Raw genomic sequence first — 21,566 nt, forward strand, 5'->3', positions numbered from 1 at the left:
GTGTGCTGCAGCGCATCCTATTTATACGGGGCTATGTCGTTCACATCGTTACTAAAACCGAACTCACGGCCCTAACCTTTGACTGGCGAAGATTCCTAGTTAAGTGTCCGTCAGACGATTCAGATTAAATGGAAACGTGTTTTTGCACTTAATTGCGGCTAATGTTGATTGAAAGTTTTGTAAATGAGATTACGTTTTGTAATTCAATCTACAATTTTATTTGTTGCTTCGTTATTTACATAAAAATGTTCGCTGAAACCACTTAGTTGGCTAATTTCGTTCAGAACTTGAAACAAAAGATTGGTTTTCTTTTTTTTTTCATTTGAATCTTAAGAAAACGATGAAAACCGAGGAATCCCGAACAACATCAATGTTCTAGTTGTATCTACAGTACACAGTTTTATTGAAATTGCATGAAACATAAAGTTATTTTAATTACTTAAACTAGGTACTCGTATTAATTAATTAGAGTGGCGACTAGAAGGAACTTTAAATTACGTTAAATTGAATATGTTTACGTATTGAACGTATTTTAATTTATATTTGATGCGTTTAAACGTGATTTGTTAATAATATACAGGGTGGCTCATTTAGATCGGTCAGTATGGGAAAGTGAAACTGTAAGACATACGAAGATCTGTCCTTAGGAACCATGTCATCGATTTTAGTAACAAGAAAAACTGCATTCATACCTACATTAAGAAAAAAACTGGTATTCAGTTTGGGAATTGAACCAGGATATTTTGAAAAATATAACTTACGGCGGGCTGGCTTTTTCTTCGCACAAAGATTAAGCATTGCCATACAGCGTGGTAATGCTGCCAGCCTTCTGGGCACCTTACCACCTGGCAGTGATTTTGGGCAACTTTTTTGTTTATAATTTTAGTTTGTATGTAGTTTTAGTTACTTACCTTTATTTTGTTTTATAATAAAGTGATTTTTATAATAAAATAATATATACTTACGTAATTAAAGAATATGAAATACAATGCATTTTATTTATTCTAGATACCGTGTTTCATAGTAAAATTTATTGCTTATGACCTATACTACCGATATCCAAATAGAATTAATGTATATTTTATTTTATAAAACGACCGACTCCCAATCTGAGTAAAAGTTATTTTTTTATATACGAATGCAGTTTTTCTTAGCACTAAAATCAATGAGATGGTTCCTAGGAACAGATCTTTGGATTATACGAGGTTTATGCCATTATTGTTTCTTCCTATTCGCGATTCTGCACAAAATAAATTCCACACAGCTGAATTTGATCACATGCGTAATGCTTCATAGTCCTTATTTCTACGCAATCTTGTTTCTTCCTATTCGCGATTCTGCACAATATGAATTCCACACAACTGAATTTAATCACACACGTAATGATTCACAGTCATTATTTCTACGCAATCTTGTTTCTTTCTATTCGCGATTCTGCACAATATGAATTCCACACTACTGAATTTAATCACATGCGTTATACTTCACGATTCTGTAATTATTATTTTTTAAATCTCATACATAACCGGGAATCGAACCCGGTCGAAATTGGGGTGTAGAAAAAAAAAGACTATACGATTTACTTAATTTTACACCGAATAGCTTAAACTACTCGTCTGATATAGATATATGAGGTATCAAATGATTCTTAATTTGTGGTAGTCGGCCCACAAACGTTTATGTCGCGTCTTAACGGGTCCTGTCAACGTTTGCTGAAGAAGATAGAAATAATGGGGGTCTGAGTCTGATCTGATCCACTAATGCCCGTTGACATCAAACTCTGAGACGACTCACAAGCGTGTAGAACCACTTCAGGTATCTGAAATTAATAGCAGAATCGGAGTGGCTGCTGCTGCCTTCGGGAAGCTTCGTCTCAAGGTGTTCCGTTCACATAACTTATAGCTCGCGACCATGATCATTTTTACCGCGGGAAAAGTGACTCATGCGACTAGGAAGAAACAAGATAGTATAGAAGATAGATAGAATTAAAGATAAAGATAGAGATTATGATAGTATCGTGAAGTATAACGCATGTGATTAAATTCAATAGTGTGGAATTCATATTGTGCAGAATCGCGAATAGGAAGAAACAAGATTGCGTAGAAATAATGAATGTGAATATTACGTAATGTGATTAAATTCAGTTGTGTGGAATTCATATTGTGCAGAATCGCGTATAGGAAGAAACAAGATTGCGTAGAAATAATGACTGTGAAGCATTACGCATGTGATCAAATTCAGCTGTGTGGAATATATTTTGTACAGAATCGCGAATAGGAAGAAACAATAATGGCATAAACCTCGTATAATCCAGATCTTTGTATGGCTCATGGTTTCAGACTTTCCCATACTGACCGATCTAAATGAGCCGCCCATGTATTGATTTCCGTATAATTATGTATTTGCAGACAGTCAACGCACATCCTAAAGCACTGTGCTCGTAGCTAAGGACTGAAAATTTTGCAGAAAATATTCATTGTATCCTACTATAATATTTAATTAACCGATAACTAACTTTGAACAGATAACATTGCTTAAAAGGATCTCTAACAAGGTTTTTACCATAATTATTATTTTAATGTAACATCATAAGAAGTTACACCAATCTACACGTCTAAATTAAAGTAATAAAAAGCTTCTCTTTTTTTTTTTGTTTATTTTTAAATAAACTTTTCTTTCTTTCTTTCTTTCTTTCTTTCTTTTTTACGTTTATAAAAAATAGTACATATAACTGGTGCCCGCAACTTCGGGTGTTTTTTTTTTATAAGAGGGGGCAAAGCTGATGGGAAGCAATCATCGCCGCCCATGGACGCCTGTCAGCACGAGGGGTATCACAGACGCGTTGCCGGCCCTTTGAGAGACTGCTATCAGCCTATGCTCGTTTTTTAAAGATCCATAAGTTTTACAGCTCCGGAAACACTGTCCCTGGAGTTCCTGCACGAAATTCGCTTCCCCGAAATCAATGTACTTTATGTTGAACTGGGATAGCCTCGCGTTTAATAATTGGACTAGGTAACTTTTAAAATCATTTCAGTAAGTACATTCAGAGATTAGGTATCTCCTACGTACAAAGAAATAAACACAAGTTTTATCCTTTTCTTATAATCGTATAGAGTAAGTAAGTACCTAGGTACAGAGATAATATTAATGTTGATAGATAAATTTAAAAGAAAAACCCATTTTTTTTTTAGAAAAATAAAGTGGTTAACAAAACAAACCTATGTTTGCAAATAAATCATTTTGACTTTGACTTGACTTTGATGTTGACAGGACTAACGCCACGTAAAAAAACGATTGCTGAAAAAACCTTTTAGCTAATAACGTTTTTCAGTCGTTATTTTCTTATCTGTGTTCTACGGGCCCTTAAGTCACAGTGTGCATAGTCTATTGTTACGTAAAGTCCCAATATTGCTTTGATGGGCTAATTATTTGAATTAGAACAATGTTTAAAAAGTTATGTGCGAAATTACAATAATAGTTTTAACAAAGTTTTTCTGTGAAGTGAAATAACGAAAAGAAACATGTACACACCTACACACACACACACCAGTTAGTTTGTTGATGTGAGGAGAGGATGGATGTTAAAAAACGATTGTCTAAAGAAACTATACCAACCACCAACCAACCACTATCCAACCAACGTTATTCATTCGTTATTTTTTTTCTGTGTCCGATGTGCCCTTAACTAGCAGATTGTGTGCGTCGATCGTTACCCAACGTCCCGATCGATATTGCTCCGATAGACTAATTATTTGCGCTTGCGCATGGCATGCCGTGTGAGTGTATGTTTAGGAGATGTTTTAGGGTTCCGTTGATATACAATGGAAACTGATACGACTGATACTAAACTTAGATTCAATTGTCCAACGGAAGATCAGCGTCGACTGCAAGGTTGACAACATGCTGAGTTGGGACCATTTCGTGACAACATTGTCAGTTTCCGTTTTTCGTTTTCTTATAGTTATTTTATAAAAAATCCATCAATAAAATGTTTTCCTTTGTTCCTCCGTTTGTTTAAAACGTGATGTACTGCTGTGCAATAAGCGGAGAAAAATAAGATATTTAAGTTGACGAACTTAAAATAAGCAGGTAACCTGTAGATTTTTTTCTTCTTTGATTTCTTACGTTTTGTTCTATTCTAATGACAATAGCAATTTGAAGTGTTTATTGTTTAACCAGTACCAACAGGGTACGTTTCTATTAAAAATAAAGAATAAAATACATTTATTATTTCAGACCTTATAAAAACGATCCATGGAATGTTTAGTAAAATACGGATCTTAAAAACTTAACATTCTCTATAAAAAAACTTAACATTTTACGACGGACAGACGGACTGGCAACCAGAAATTGACGTCAAACTTATAACACTCTCTCTTTGTAGATATATCTCATTGCTTATCAATTTTTTGTGTTTGCTTACTTATTTTGTACAATAAAGATTTTACATACATAAATACACTACTTCTGCGTCCGTAGTTAAAAATGCTAAAGTATCGTGTGGATGTACGGAACCGTCGGTACACCTGTCCCGCTTACACTTGACTAATATTTGAGCGCTGACGAGATGTTGGGCAGAGTGAGACAGGTCGGGTCAAGCGGCGCACGATCATCGTGAATGCAATATGGCTTGGCAGTACCGGGTTCGACTCTTGATTGCGAATGTTAAGTTGATGCGTTGTACAAATGCAAGGGCACAGGATTACGCGCAAATCCTTATTTCCTACAGAGTGACTCCTAAGTGGGAATACTTTCTAATTTAGTTTCATTTTTAACCCCTTACGCAAAAAGAGGGGTGTTATAAGTTTGACCGCTATGTGTGTCTGTCTGTGTATCTGTCTGTGGCACCGTGGCTCTTAAACTGGTGGACCGATTTGAATGCGGTTTTTTTTATTTTAAAGCAAGGTTTTTAGCAATGGTTCTTAGACATGTTTTATCAAAATCGGTATAGTCGTTTTTGAGATATTGAACTTTGAAGTGAACAAGTCGGAGGTTTTCCACCTTTTTGTTGGTTAGGTTATAAAATATAATTTACCTAATAGTGCTACAAAAATAATTGTAAGTATCCGCTTATCACGTAGATACATACGTGGAACTGAGTGTGGTTTAGTTATTACTACTATTATGGAAGCTTCTGTCCCACTGCTGAGCAAAGGCCTCCCCCCGATACTTCCACTGCTCTCTGTCCCCTGCATTTAAGGGCCAGTCCTTCAAGAAGAAGTCCAGTTCATCCCGCTATCGCCGTCTAGGTCTGCCAGGTCGCCTTTTCGAGTTGGTAGGGGTCCACTCGGTGATTATCTTGGTTGACAACTCATCCGGCATGCGGCAAACATGGCTAGTCCAGTCCCTCTTCAGCTTAGATGCCGTTCGACCTAGTGATTTGAGTCATGGAGCGCAGGGCGATGTTTCGGATCCGATCCACGAGTTTTTAAACCCCGACGCAAAAAGAGGGAAATTATAAGTTTGGCCGCTATGTGTGTCTGTGTGTCATCGTAGCTCTTAAACGGGTGGACCGATTTGAATGTGTTTTTTAATTGAAAAACAGGTTTTCTAGCGATGGTTCTTAAATATGTTTCATCAAAATTGTTTTTGTCGTTTTTGAGATATTGAACTTTGAAGTCACAAAGTCGGGGTTTTTCCAACTATTTGTTGGTTAGGTTAAACCTAGCATGCTGCGCTCCATGTCTCGCGTGAGTGTGGTATACTGCCCCCGTTACGAAAAGTGCATTAACTCGAGTTTTTGTCGAAATTGAGTTAAATACATATTCAGAATCAGCAAAACGAGTTCTGCAACATCTTCTTTGACGTATTTAGTGTAAATCGTCAGGATCAATGATTTACAATAAGCATAACTGCAGTAACTCGATATTAGGGACATGATTTACAAACCATAGGTGCAGTAAGTATTGATACTGCACAGACTTTTGAAGTCATTGTACAATTTGACATAGTCACTCCTTAACAAAAGTGCAGCTTCTAAAGCTACTGCGATTACAATTTGGAGAGATCGCGTTTAGTGCTGTTGAGCCGTGAAATCATAACTGCAGCTTCTAAAGTTACTGCGTTTGTAATTTGGGGAGATCGCGTTTAGTGCTATTGAACCGCCAAGTCATAACTGCAGCTTCTAAAGTTACTGCAAGTTTAGTCGAGAACTTTTTCCTATTAGCCTTTAGGAAAACTGCAGTATCCACTAAACTGTAATCATAACTGCAGCAACTGTTACAGTTACTGCAGTTATGATTAGAGATTGTGGTATTCCCGACTATGGAATTCCTCAGCATAAGCGCATTTTGCGTTAAATGCCGCACATGCCAGTGATTTTTTTAAATTGTAATACAAAATATACATTCTGCGTTAAAATGTGATTATTTTGGTACATGTTTCATATTCGTAGCTAAAATAGGTTACGAGATACAATTAAAATCAAAAATAAATCTTTGAACCTCTTTTTCTCGAAAACTAGTCGGATCGAGTTACCGCACTCTTCGTAACGGGGGCAGTATATTACACGATCAAAAACGATTAATTATGAACATAATGCAATAACGCATGCGCATTGTTTTGAGCACTAGACTGACCTAATCGTGATTGATCTGTGTACAGGCGATGGGAAAAGTGGAAAGATGAAAGATTGTTTCGTAAAAGATAGTTTGTGTTTACTCTTAAACGTTTTGCTTTATTAGGGGATTAAAAATTAGTAACTCCAATACTGAAAGCTTAGTAGGTTTATAATTGAAAGCTTAAAAGGATTAGTTTTAGTAAAATATTTGAGTAAGTATGTAAGTAGATATGTGTCGCACTTAATAATAGTTCAATTGCCAACACACTGTCAGCAAATTAGTAAAAGTCAAAGTCAAAGTCAAAATATCTTTATTCAATTTAGGCTATAACAAGCTCTTATAAATGTCAAAAAAAATCTACCACAGTAATTTTGTTATATGTATACGTAAACATAAAACTTAACCATAAACAACTAAATTCTTACTTACCTTTTTATATTATTCCATGAGGCACTCACTGAATACCACTCAGACATGAAGGGTAGTAAGATTTTTAAACAAGAAAAAAAAAACGATTTTCTTATGGTTATAAGCACCAGAGACGTCATGTCAATCTGATCATCAGGAATCCGGACGAAAATCATGACCACTTGGATAAGTCAATGGCTTGCATAACTTATTAGTTAATTGTCCAGCAATAATCTGTTTCAAAAAATCTTACATTGCGTGCAAGAAAATATATCACTAAAACATTGTAGTTTTTAACTTGTTAAAAAGTTCAATAATTTTAAGCTCCTTGTAAATAACTTTTGGCGCTCACTGTATTTACAGATCAAAGCTGATCTGATCAAATCTTCGACAGACATTCATTTCGGATCAAATTGACGTTACATTGTATTGACATGATAGCCATATGCCGATTTTAATGAGGCACTGCCTAAAGGTAAGGAGATGACCCAGATACCTAGATGATGCCACGGTTCGTAAGAAAACTGCAGCGTATGATTTAAAAAAAAAGTAAAAAAAACTTATATGAATATAGGCCTGCCTCATTGACCTCCAGCAGGGCTACTACGAAACCCGAACCTCTAAGTTCATGTCGTACGGTCTCTCTGACACTTATACTATTTAATACGAAAGCGAGAGGGACGGTACGATACGAACTTCAATTTTTGAACTTCGGAGTAGGCCCTCCGCTACTTCGGTTGTGCGGCTTTATTTATTTATTTATTCATCAATAAAAAAATACAGCATTACAGTTAGAAAACCAATGCACTGTAAAATTCAAATTATACATTAAAAAATACAATAATACATAAAAACTTAATAAAAACTACTCAAAAAAAACTAAATAGGGATTTTTGAACGTCGTCTTCGTCGCTACCCGACACTGGACATTTTACGACTTTGACGTAAGACGCCGGAGGACTAACGGACGTACACCCGTCGCCATCCGTCCACCTCATTGGTAGAGTCCTACCATGCGCTTACCGATTCGTGGTCTCCATTCGAGATCTTTTCGATTGACGACCGGATGACCAAATGGTTAGAGAACCTGACTACGAAGCTTGAGGTCCCGGGTTTGATCCCCGGCCGGAGCAGACATTTGTGTGAATAATAGAACGTTTGTTTTCTGGTCTTGGATGTTTAATAATGTATTTATCTATTTAAGTATGTATGTTTATACGTTGCCGTGTACCCATAGTACAAGCTTTGCCTAGTTTTGAACTAGGTCAATTGGTGTCAATAAAGTCCCATGATATTATTATTATTACATCGGCACCAACGGCCAAACGAAACAATGGCGAATAAAAACCGCACACACACACAAACATCACGGCTGTATTCCCAAATGGGGTAGGCAGAGCACACGAAACGTTACCGCTTCGGAGCCATGCACTTTTAGCAATTTTAGGTTTAATTTTGACAAAAACGGTACAATAGTGACAGGTTGCTAGCCTGTCGCCTACGGTATATCTTAACCTTATATCCTTTGTCGCCTCTTACGACATCCACGGAAGAGATGGAGAGGTGTAATTCTAACCCGACACCACATGCTTGCTCAAATGTATTACATTTATATTTAAAATTTAAAATACGACTAGGTATACTCAAACTAGTAAATTAAAGATAGCTTGAATTAATATAATACAATACAAAGACTCTTTATTGTACACCAGAAATAGTAAGCGACACAGAAAACAGATACACTGAAAAAATTACAAGGTAAGCAATAATCTTCTCAGCTAATCGAAAATTTTATTTGAGTTGTAGTTTTTAGCAACAACTAAATTTTAGCGCTTTTGAATTGTATTTCCAGTAATTTTGTGACGTTGAAGATAGACTTAATTTAGTATAAATCATACTGACATTTCAGCACATTCCAGATTATGAAAGCAAAATACCTAAATGAAGATGCTTTATCTAGGACGATAAATAATAACAGATCACGACTTTGAAGGTACAAAACTTGAGTTTATAGAGCCATTGGGTTTTAGCACAGATGTTAGGGTAATAGACGTTTATAGGTATGTAATTATTTCTATATATGTCTAGACGTTCACGAAGGGTATTTCACAGTTTGATTGATGGTTGATTGTGTACTTGTAATGGTTAAATTTATGTATTTGTTGTAAAGATTCGATGTTCTTGTCGCAAATAAAACTACTGTGTGTCATTTTTTTTTTCATCCTCTTTGGCTGTCGGTGTCTGATGGGCGCGAATCCTTCGCCGCGTGCCGACTCGTAAAAAAAGGTGGCTGTCAGCCTGCAGACTTGATTTTTTTCGAATATAACTTGATGCGGTTTTGATAGGCTTTTGTAAATAAATAAATAAATATAAATTATATTGTTGTCGAAAATACAAATACGTCACGTATGTGACGTCTCTCGATGAGAGCGAAAACATAGATGTCGCTAGTGCTGCTGCATAAGTAGCGTAGTAGAAATAAGCAACCTGAGATATGTATGCATAGGAAAAATTCGTGTCTAAATTCCTGTCCAGCGATGGTGTAGGGGTTATAGCACGCAGCACGGATTGCTGAGGACCTGGGTTCGATTCCCAGCGCTGGTCTCTTTTTCTGGTTTTTCTGTGCATCCATGTCTCAGTTTGTATTTTCGATATGGTTTCACGGGATACCCGTAAAAGTAACAAATTTGGAGTTGAAATAAAAAAAAAATACAAAAAGACTCCAAATAACCAATCATGATTATATTGTTGCTTTATTGTATTGTGTGTAAATAAGAACAGACTTAGGATGCTGTAAAAAATATTGCGGATTTGCGAAGCTAGTGATTGCGGGTTCGATTCCCGTGAAGGGGAAATATTTGTATGTTGTTTATGAATGTTTGTACTTGAGTCTTGGATGTTTGTATGTATTTAATTATAATATTTATCTTATGTGTATGTCTATCGTTGTCTAGCACTCATAGTACAAGTTTTGCTTAGTTTGGGGCTAGGTCAATAGGTCAGGTTATTATTATTCGTTATAGGCCTTTTTTTTAAACCGGTCATAAACATTAATTCGTTTTTAAGGAATATAAAAGTCTATCACGAATAATTATTGGAGGAGACACATTAACTTATATATTAAGAAGTGTTCTATCAGAAAGCATTTTTAATTTTCATTAAATTTTAATGGAATAATCGAGAAAAACTAACAAAAATGCTACGTTGCCAGCTCAGCAGGTATAAATGCTCTTAAATCAATTGGCAATCAATACAAACAGTGAGTTTAGTAAGGTCGCTATTAACTGTGTAAACGACCGCAGCCGATGAAGAATGGCCGATATTCATCAAAACACCGGGTGGCCGGCCACGCCTTCCAACATGTGATCAATTTCAGAATGTCGATAATGATAAAAAAGTGGATAGTGAACAATGATGAATACGGAATTAGTAAGTAAAAGAACGGCTCCACCTGCCGTTATCGTACTTTTTCTTAATTCCGTACTGCAAAAGGAATAACCTAACCAACAAAAATGGCTGAACAGATTTTGATGAAAGATATCTAAGAACCATCGCTAGAAAACCTGCTTTCAAATATAAAAAAACCGGCCAAGAGCATGTCGGACATGCCCAAAATAGGGCTCCGTAGCCATTACGAGAAAATTAAGTTATATTTTTCCAAGGATTACGTATTTTTACCCGACTGCCCGAAGGAGGGTTATGTTTTTCGAGCGTATGTATGTATGTAAGTATGTAAGTAAGTAGTATGTATGTATGTATGTGGGATTAGTTGGGATCTTCAAAATCGTGACCACCTCAAAAAGATCTCGATAGTCGGTCCCTCCCAACTGTTGAATTTAAGTTACATAATGGAGTTCTAAACCACTAAATACCTTTATAATAGGCTAGACACTAAAAAAACTGTTAAGTCCGTCAGTTAGATAATTAAAAAATATTGTACTTACACATTTTTTTTTTGTTTGACAAACAACAAATGAGGAGGATGCAGTGCTTAGAAGTTTCGAATGAAGTAACTATTTTTACCTAACAGTGACGTCACAAGCCCCCACTCCGGAAGTTTGATGATCTATACCTTTATCGATTTTTAATAATTTGATAAACCAAAAAATACTTGTCCCATATTTTTCCATTATATATTTTTAACCCAGTCGTCATCCCTATCATGTTGAAAATCGTCCAGCCGTTTAGAATAGAGAAGGCCCGAGAAATAGACATATAAATTAATATACTTAGCCTGTCCCGCCACGCCGCTCTCAACGACATTCTCAGAAGGGCGCTCGTTAGTGACAACGTTCCCGCTGCTCTGGAGCCCCAGATTGTACGGAGCGATGGCAAGCGCCCTGACGGAATGTCGTTGATACCCTGGAAGACTGGCCGTGCGCTGGTGTGGGACGCTACCTGTACAGATACCCTGGCGGCGACCTACCTACCAGCAACTACCAAATGTGCGGGGGCGGCGGCAGACGCCCGGGAACGCCTCAAGGTCACAAAATATAGCTGTCTCGGCGCCCAATATCATTTCTTTGCTTTCGGCGTCGAGACTCTAGGTCCTTGGGGTAAGGGTGCGCTGGAGCTACACAGGGAGCTCAGCAATAGGTTAAGGGAGGCAACAGGCAACCCTCGCGCCGGCAGCTTTCTCGCGCAAAGAATCTCAATCGCAGTTCAACGCGGGAATGCTGCCTGCGTGATGGGCACCATGCCAAGAGGCCCACCTCTCTTTTCCATTATTTAACTGTCGGACTAAATAGAATGATATATTTTAACCCAGTCGTCATCGTTGTTGAAAATCGTCCAGCCGTTTAGAATAGAGAAGGCCCGAGAAATAGACATATAAATTAATATACTTAGCCTGTCCCGCCACGCCGCTCTCAACGACATTCTCAGAAGGGCGCTCGTTAGTGACAACGTTCCCGCTGCTCTGGAGCCCCAGATTGTACGGAACGATGGCAAGCGCCCTGACGGAATGTCGTTGATACCCTGGAAGACTGGCCGTGCGCTGGTGTACGACGCTACCTGTACAGATACCCTGGCGGCGTCCTACCTACCAGCAACTACCAAATGTGCGGGGGCGGCGGCAGACGCCCGGGAACGCCTCAAGGTCACAAAATATAGCTGTCTCGGCGCCCAATATCATTTCTTTGCTTTCGGCGTCGAGACTCTAGGTCCTTGGGGTAAGGGTGCGCTGGAGCTACACAGGGAGCTCAGCAATAGGTTAAGGGAGGCAACAGGCAACCCTCGCGCCGGCAGCTTTCTCGCGCAAAGAATCTCAATCGCAGTTCAACGCGGGAATGCTGCCTGCGTGATGGGCACCATGCCAAGAGGCCCACCTCTCTTTTTAAATTAAAGTTTTAGTTGTAGTTATTTTAATTTAATAGTAGTTTTAGTCCTATGGATATTTTGTATTTTCTTAATATTTTCTTAATAAATAATAATTAATAATGTTAAAACAAACATAATAAAACATATACTTAGTTCGAAAACAAAACCTTCCCTCGGGCAGTCGTGTAAAAGGGTTAATGGTTGTTTAGGATCTACAATTAAAATGTAAGCTACATCTTCGCACAAACGAAATTTTGAAAGGGACAGGTGCGACATTCGAATAGCTTCGATAATTTTGTCAGTCATCTCAATTACACCGCTTAGGTCAACCTTAAAATGATCAAGCCTTTGTAATTGTGTCGTCATGATTATTCTTAAATAGTTTACTCTGAGAAGCAGCCTTTGGCCTTTTAGGACTTTTTTTAGCTCCATCTTACAGATCAATAATCAGTCATTTATTTTCTCGAAAATGGTATCTAACAGTGTAACAGTCTAACAAACGATTCATGTATAAATTTTACTATGATTTCATCGACAAAAGTGTGGGATGTCAACATGACATTAGTAGCACAAAGGTAGGTATTACATGGTGTTGTTGCAAAGACGTGCATTTATAAACTGGTTTTGTGTATCGCATGCTTTAATAGTCCTCGCCAACAAATCGTCATATCAGTTTGGCGAGTGGATTTAGATAGCAAACAATTGTATGTAATACTTACTTATAAGAAAAAAAAATAACAAAGTTACTTAGATATTCTTGAACTAAGTGAGACTTTAAGAATAGATGTAGTGAGCTAGATAGCATGATAGATAGAGTAAGCTTTAGACGTCTAAAAAGCTTTTTGGATATACGCCGGAAAGGATTCGGACCTGCGTCTCTTGGATTATACCCGCCGAGTATGCTAACAACTAAATACACGTCCCCCAACGTGCCCCAACCAACTCACCCGAAATCATTTATCACTTGCATGGTGGCGAGTGGTGCCATCTATCGCAACTATCATAAGACACGCCTCCTACGCTCCTTGCATTGTAAGACCAGGCCCCTCTTCCCCATTGGGCACACTGGAAACGTGCATATTCCATTACCAAACGACTTATCGGTTACGATAGCTAAATAGTGCTTTATTATTTATCCTAATGTCCCCAAGGCCTCTGGGCTCTGATAGGTGAAAGACGGCCCTGTGTAAGACTCCATTGCCACCAGAGGTATGTGAGAATGTGTTGCCAGGAATATGTTTTTCATGCACAGCACAACTTCAGCGGAAACAGTTGGGCGGAGCGAAGATAGGTAAAAGAAGCGTTTCTATTGGTTAATGGAAAACGCATTCCTCGTTGTTATCCTCCCACATCTTTGATAAAATGAAGCCTAAAGGCGTAGTATATGTTATACCACTTACTTTTCTATTTATTTCTATTTATGTTCCTGAAAAACTATTAGAATTTATATCGAACGTCTGTTAATTATCAAATATGGAAAAAGCAAAAAAAATATTTTCTTTATTTCTTAGCCTTTGTTTGTGCTACTGCAGGCAGGTCTTTACCTCCACATCTCCCTATCTAAAGCTATATTCAGCTATAGTAAATAAAACGAATTAGTTAGTATTTACAACAATAATTTATTTTAAGAGCACATTTTGTAACAAAAATATACAGCAAGAGCCTGGATGTCATTAAAATATTATTAATTAATTATCACGTCGTATCTAATACATATAATTAGTTTCAATTATATTAATATGATTATTGACACTTTTCACCACATTGTATCACAAATGACGCTCAGTTAGAAAAGTCACAAAATCAAATTTTCTTTTAAAGAAAATTAAAAAATATTTGCTTGTTTTTTTTAAACTTAGTGTATTTTCTATTAAGAGCGCTTTAATAGTCCATGCTATGGCACTTGTTAACTTAATAGTGATATCCTGTATCATCGAAGCTAGGTGGCTTTCTTGGGCCTCCGAAGATTTCTCCCTTACCAGCGACTGACTGAGTTTGATCTGGCTTAAAGCCTGAGCCGCCTTGGAAGGAGCTCTGACTGAACTGACTCTCTCTACCAAATTGACTAGGCCTGCTACCTTGGGCGAAATTTTGCTGTTGGCCAAATGTCGCTCTGCAACAGGACGGCCTTCCATTTTGACCACCGAAAGACCTTGGGCTTTCAGCAGTGGAGCCAGAGAAACTGTTTTGAGATTGAGAGCTGAATGGCCTTCGCTGACCTCCAAATTGGTTGTTCACTTGTTGGTTTTCTGTTTGCTGACTTTGACTTTGCTGACTGAATGGTTTTCTGGATGGTTGAGCGTTAAAGTCATCAGTTGACTGTTCTTGCTCTGCTGTCTGAGCTCCAAACTGATCGCCCTGTGGTGCTTTAGTAGTTTGACTGGAACTTGGCTTCGATGAACCAAACGATGGTCGAGACGTCGGCTTTTCCGGCTGAGAAACAGAAGTCTGGCCAAATTGTGGTCGTGGGTTGAATTGATCGTCTTGTGTAGCAGTTTGATCAAATCTCGATGGTTGAGGGGAACTGAACGATGGTCCAGATGTGGGCTGCTGAGACTCGGATGCAGTGTTCTGACTAAATTGAGGTCGCGTCTGGGTTGATTGAGAAGTTTGGACTTTTACGCCAAACTGTCCGAAGCCGTCTTCAGGAGGAGGAACCATCTCTGCAGGTTTGGTGTACTCGTAAAGTTCTCCTTGATATTGCTGGTTGATCACTGCTGGGGCATCTTCAACAACGTCGTCATCAAGTTTGGGCTGCTTCACATCTTGCAACGGTTGCTGGCTGAGAGGTTGCGCTTTTTCGAAGTTTTGCTGTTCAAATTGACTCTGAGTTCGACTAGGTTGCTTTTGGGCTGTCGTTTGAATTCCAAAAGATGTTTTCTGAGGCTCCATGGAAGGCTGATTTGATTGGAAAGACGATTGCTGGTACTGTTGCCTCTGACTAAACTGTTGCCTGCTGAAACCAGTTGGCGACGTAGGAGCGGCAAAAGAAGAAGCAGACGCTTGTGTTATCCCGTTGTTGGTCGATGAAATTGCGTTACTCTGATACTGATTTACGGATGGGGTAGGTTCCGTAGGGATAGTAGGTGGCCTTGGACGTCTAGTCGAACCTTGACGTTGTCCATTCTGGCTTGGGAAGAGAGTAGACGGATAGTTAGGCTCTTCAGAATGCTGGGTAGTCTGAGGTAAAAACGAAGGTCGCTGAGTTACTCTATCAAATTGATTAGATGGCGCGCTAGGAAACCTTGAGCCTTGGGTTTGAGGTGTGTTAAACGTTTTAGAAGGCTGGTTGTAATAATAGGAGTCATCTTGGACATTATTCTGTTGAGCGAACTGAGGCTTTTGAGTGCTGGGAGCATATTGACTGTCGAAATTCTGAGAAAATTGACCCTGGGAAAATTGTGGCCTTGAGTTTTGGAATTGTGATTGTTGATTAAACTGTTCTTGTTGTTCTTGCGGTGCCTGAGTAGAGAATGTAGATTGAGTGTTTCTGTTTCCACCGATAGGTCTGTTAGAAGCTTGGGGCCGAGATTGCGTAAAAGCAGGAATAGTTGGTTTAGCTGGGGCAGGTGAAGCTTCATTTTGAGCACTTTGGAAGCCTAACTGTTGACCAGGTCGTGTGGGTTGCCCACGGAATCCAAATGCAGGCTGAACAGCATCTTGGTTTGGGTTAGATTCAAAAGGAGTAGACAACTCTGTATCAGGCACTGATGTAGACTTTTGAGAGTGAAGAGATGAAGGGCCAGATTGTGGTGAGAATTGATTAAGTCCGCTATGAGAGGCAGTGTTTACTGGAGCTTCACCAAACTGTTGCCTATTGCTTTGGGATGACGGGGATCTGTTAACATTCTTATTGAACTGATTTCTAGTAGGAGAGCCATTTTGTTTGAATGTGTTGAATTTATTTTCAAAAGCTGGTCTAGAATTAATGGACGAGGAGCCTGGGTGCATTGGAGCCTGGTTATGTTCAGAATTGGAATGAAAGCCCCCAGAGCCTTCTTCAGTAGATTCTTGTTGGAAAGTAGACGACGGATCAGCATCAGGTGTTTGCGCGTTGACAGTAGGAGCCTGAGGTCTCAAAGATTGAGGTTTGTTTTGATTGTTAAACGGCGGCAAATATTCATTTCGTGATCCAAATCGGTTACCAGTGGCCGAATTACTCTGAGCTTTGCCATTACCATTCGAGATAGACTGGACTCGGTTGACTGGCGCTCTGTTGTCACTGCCGCGTTGGTTAGAGTTAGGGCTAAACGGCAAGTTGTTTTGATTAATGAACGTCCCACTAGCGTCGACGTCGGAGTTCCCAGTATTAACTGATGGCCTGCCATTCAGTTTGCCATTAACACTGTCGCTTTCTGTGTAATCGCCTCCCTCATTGTACTTCTGAGCATCGTACAAGCCTGTAAATAAAAAATGAAAGTGGTTGGCTATTTGTCACGCTGTTTGACGATATATCAGTCGGCAATACATTTATCACAGCACAATGGGATAATACTGAGCCGTCCCGTTACGGATTTTGTCAGTGATTTTTAAAAGCGGTAATGAATTGAGTTACCTATTTGAAGAGGATTTTTATAGTTTTGTAAGGAAGTGAAAATAGAATTAGAGTTTTATTCAATTATGTTATGGCGTAAAAACTATTTTTAAACAGGATTTTCTGGTTTATTTTGCGAAAGTTTTTTTTTGTTTCTATTGTTTAATTGATGATTGACTGCTAGCAATGAATATAAAGAGCAATGTCCTCTTTTGTTTTAATTTTGCTACTTTTTTATGAATTTTTTGCATTATTACTTAGATGGTGATTACTTACTGCAAGTTTTTTATTTGTTCATGATTTGATTTGAAGTTTTCTGCCATTATGCTAATATAAAAACATATTTAGAAAAAAAAGTGACATTGAAAAGATCTTCTGACTATTATAATATATGTGACCCGAATAGTTAATAGGTACATTCAAAACAATGGAATCATATTCACACATCTTTCGCCCTTTATCAATATCGCTTGTATTATTTAACAATAAAGCTGTTTTTCTTGAGCTACTGGGCTATTATTGGGTATAAAATAATTACACGTTTAAGAAATAAACAAAATACGTATAAGGACAAATACAATAGTAGACCTTGGTTCAGTTAGTGTGGGAAATGTAAGAGTACAAAATTAATTAACTTTCGACGTATTGTAGTCGTTGAAAGGCATTGAAGAAGATTTAGGATTTGCAAATGTGTGAGACGAACTATTGTGTAAGTGCCGCCACTTTTACGGTTTAATGAAAATCAGAGCAATAAATGTGTGAATTTGTTTTGGAAACTATGCCGATGACATAATTGTTTGCAATGAAAGAATTTTATGACAATATCTAATGTTATAATATGAAAATGAGCAATTCTTGTAGATTTACTTATTTTGAGATCTCGGAAATGGCTCTAAAGATTACGAATCTCGATGAAATTTGATATCTGGGAGTTTTTAGAGGTGAAAAATTGATCTTTATTGGTTTTGTCACTGGGAAAAAGCAAGTTATTGAGTTTAAATCCATGTGGAGCTCGGTCGGCGTGGTAATTATAATAAAGGGATTGATTTTTTTGTTTACGTGTGGTGAATACTGTCTAGGACTACTGTACTGATTAATAAACCTTTCACTACTAAAAATAGTGTATTTTTCCAAATAACGTAAGCTACTATTTATTTATGCCTGGTAAGTGCAGTTCCCTTAAGATGCAATGCAGTGTTTTTATTTTTTGGGTTTTATCAGAAAAGTGTAACGGAATCGTATTATTGTTGTCCGTCTATGTGTCACGAGATAATATTTTCAGAAACATAGAAGATAGGCAGCTGAATTATATACATAACTTAAAAGTATTAGTAGTTACTTGAAGTATATAATGAGTAGGTAAATGTAACAGGTACATTGAGAAATGCATGTTCGTGTATCACTTCAGAACATCTGTTATTCTATTGCGGCTATAATACACAAAATTATTGGATAACATACTCGTAGCTTTCACGGGATAGATATAAATAGCGATAAACTAATTCGCGGGCAACAGCAGCTAGTTCTTAACAGTGTTTATTTTCTACTGGCACGATAAACGTTCAATCATACCCTTCTATGTTGACGACGATTTTACAATCCCTTTGCTATTGGCGCGGTAATGACTTACCATTAGGTGACCCGCTTGTTTATTTACTTCTCTAATTTAATTAGTAAAAGAATAAAAAGAATAGAACATGTATAAAGTCTTGACTCACCATCATCAATAACGCCATTAGCTTCATCCCTAGCATTTTGCTCCAAAGATTTCAAAATTTCCACTGGAATAGGAGGCGGGGTCGGCAAATGATCACCCCTAGGTTTGTAACCACCTTCGTCAGCCGTGTACGTCACACTGTACACTTTACCGTCATCGCCAGTGTACGAGAAAGCTCCTTGCGCCTGGACACCGTCAGTAGCTACAGCAGTCTCTTCAGCAGATATTCCATTATCTGTTTCAAAGGCGTAGTTAAAACCCTCAACTCCTACTTCGTTTTCGAATCGAAGAGTACTTGCTGCACGCTCCTGTGCTGCCTGTGGACGCTCAGGTCTTGAAACTTCAAACGTTTGAGTTCTCTCAGGTGCCGATACACCAAAAACTTGGGTTCGTTCAGGAGTAGAGTCTTTAGGCGCACCAAAGCGTATTTCTGGTGCTGTCTCACCTCCAAACTGGTTTTCAGGTCGTGAATCTCCGAATTGGGTTTCAAAATTATTTGGTGTGCCAACAGGGAATCGGAAGCCTCCTTGGGAACGTCTGAACGCAGCATCGCCTACTTTAGAAGCGGTAGATCCGTAGGAGTTCCTTGGACCACCCAGCCCAGTCTCTTCAGACCCTGAAGCTCTGGTTCCTAAAAATAAAATTGCCCTTAAGATAAACTGCTTGAATTTCCTACAAATTGTAACAAGGATGGCATATGGCCCGTTTAATTTAAGTATGCTATTTGGCGTTATTACGCCACACCAAACAATAAGCAATTTAAAGTTGTATTTTCTGTGGACATATTAAATTCAACGACTTGGAGTCTTCCAACTTATGTTTCTTTCAATAAACTGAAAGTGGGTCAGGTATGAAAGGTTAATAAATTTCATCTCTGTTTCCATTTATAGTTTAAATAATTACAGACAATACCAATCCGATAAGAATTGCCACAAATCATAACTACAAACATTTTAGCCCTTTTAGCTTTAGAAATGGCTTTGCAAATCTTTAGGACCAAAATAATATTTTTCGACGAAGACCTGAAGAGGTATTGTGACTATGTGACATAATAATAATTTCATCATAATAGTCATGTCATAAAAGTTCTATTGAAGTTAGAGCAAACGTAGTAATTTAATGTTGTCGTCTATTTGCATTACTACTGCCCTCAAATACGTGAATGATATACAAAATGAAATTTAAATCATCATCATCATCACAGCCGTAGGACGTCCATTGTTGGACATGCCTCCCCCACAGACCTCCAGTCGCTTCGGTTGGCAACGGCCTGCATCCACCGTGAACCCGCGGCTTTAACCCGAAATTTAAATGAATGCTAATTATCAGTGCTCAACGCGTTGCATTTTCCAAGAGTGAAAAAAGCGTCGCTAATTAGTAACTAACTGTCGATCCTGAGTGCAATAGATACACAACATACCAGCAAGAGCAGCGTCAACCACGACGCCTTGGAAATCATTGGTGTAGCTCCCCTTGGGTGCTGTACTCTGGCTGAAGGAGTTGGGTGCTTGCAGGGCACCTGGACTTCCACCAGCTGTCTTAGCTGATGCTGGAGGCAAGTATGTGCGATCGAGCTTGTCAGCACCGCAGGCCGCTACTAATGCGGCTAGGATTATCTATGAAATCACGAAAATAGATTTAAAAAAAAAAAACATATCAGTGAGAGAAATTTCCAGGCATGTAACTATAAATGGCGAGACGCTGAATGAGCTAACTTTATTTGAGTTAAGTCTGTAGTTTAAAAGGACAATTTTTATGTAACTGCAAACAAATTAAGGATAAAACCTAACGACATGAAATAGTTTTGCTATAACTGCAATATAACATAGCAATTGTTAACGTAAGAAATTTAACACCAACATTTATGCAGATATTTTACAATACAACTATTGCTGTTATTAATAACTTGAGATTTATACACGCTTTCTAAAATTATTAAATGCCAATTAATTAAGACTTAATTGGCATTAATACAGACGTCAACTTAATTGCGATTGACATGCACTACTTATTATGACAAGTGCTTAAACTCCATCTTGTCAAATTACGCAATGCGTAAACTGGCGATTCTTTGATCGGATCCGCATATTCCACTTAACGGGCCTGATGAAACGTCTCCAATTCCCAGGACGTCATGACGCAACTCAAAATAAAAACACTTGTCACATTGATTAATCACCGCTTCCGTAACATATATTACCAAATTCATCTTGTGTCCGTGTGCCTAACCCTTGAGGCTGCTGGTGCAATGACGGATTCCCTGTTACTGATGCCTCCCAACACACCACATTTGCTTTATATACTTCTTCAAAAGTCGTCTAAAAAAACGTGCTCACCAAATCTAACAATGTTACTTTTACCATCCTCAGACTAACACCGCCGAGTGGTTCAACAGAACCGCAACTCTAATCTCATCAGCTAAAGTTCTATTGGGTGGTTAGAAGTTTTTTATGTGAATGGATAACATTGTAAAGATGCACGCATAGTTTCCAAGTTCAAGCAGCAGAGTAATGTTAGCATTTAATTGGGAATGTTGTTTATTTGTTTACAATGTTGTTATTAATTTGGAGCTTCGTGATCCATAAAAAGGGCAAAATAATAAGATAATTTTTGAAGTATTTCGTGGTTTGTCTGCGTGATATTGAACACCAAGAGTTTGGTCGTTAACATTGTGAATACAGTAATCGACACTTCCGAGGCGATGTTTTGATGTAAATTTTCGTGTATTGTTGTGAGGTTAGGCTAGCTCAAGTCTTGGTTAACAAAACAACCTAATTGCCAGGTTTTGCTAATGAACCTAATTTTATTCTACAATCACTTGCCTTTTTCATTCTATATTTTAATTTTTAAGTCAATTGATTGATTAATACTATTTTGAATCACGGTAAAGTTAATAATCTATAGAACAAAATTCTAAATGATTTAAAATAAGATTTAGGATGCCAATTTGACGCAGCATATATATTTTTAAGTATTTTTTTTGACCAAGTGAACAACAGGTAACCTGAAATTTTTCTAAATCGTTTAT

At 38.0% G+C, this 21,566-nt stretch overlaps 1 protein-coding gene across 1 annotated transcript; it reads right to left on the reverse strand.

Annotated features, from left to right (window-relative positions):
- Positions 1-13,886: 13,886 nt before the first annotated feature.
- LOC141435309 (uncharacterized) lies at positions 13,887-20,812 on the reverse strand. Its single transcript, XM_074098012.1, has 4 exons — positions 20,739-20,812; positions 19,959-20,154; positions 18,540-19,169; positions 13,887-16,687 (listed from the first exon to the last, which is right to left on the reverse strand). Exons 1-4 carry the CDS (start codon positions 20,745-20,747, stop codon positions 14,199-14,201), a joined length of 3,324 nt encoding a protein of 1,107 aa, XP_073954113.1. The 5' UTR covers positions 20,748-20,812; the 3' UTR covers positions 13,887-14,198.
- Positions 20,813-21,566: the final 754 nt, after the last annotated feature.

The sequence above is a fragment of the Choristoneura fumiferana genome, chromosome 14, assembly GCF_025370935.1.
Source record: "Choristoneura fumiferana chromosome 14, NRCan_CFum_1, whole genome shotgun sequence".
NCBI lineage: Eukaryota > Metazoa > Arthropoda > Insecta > Lepidoptera > Tortricidae > Choristoneura > Choristoneura fumiferana.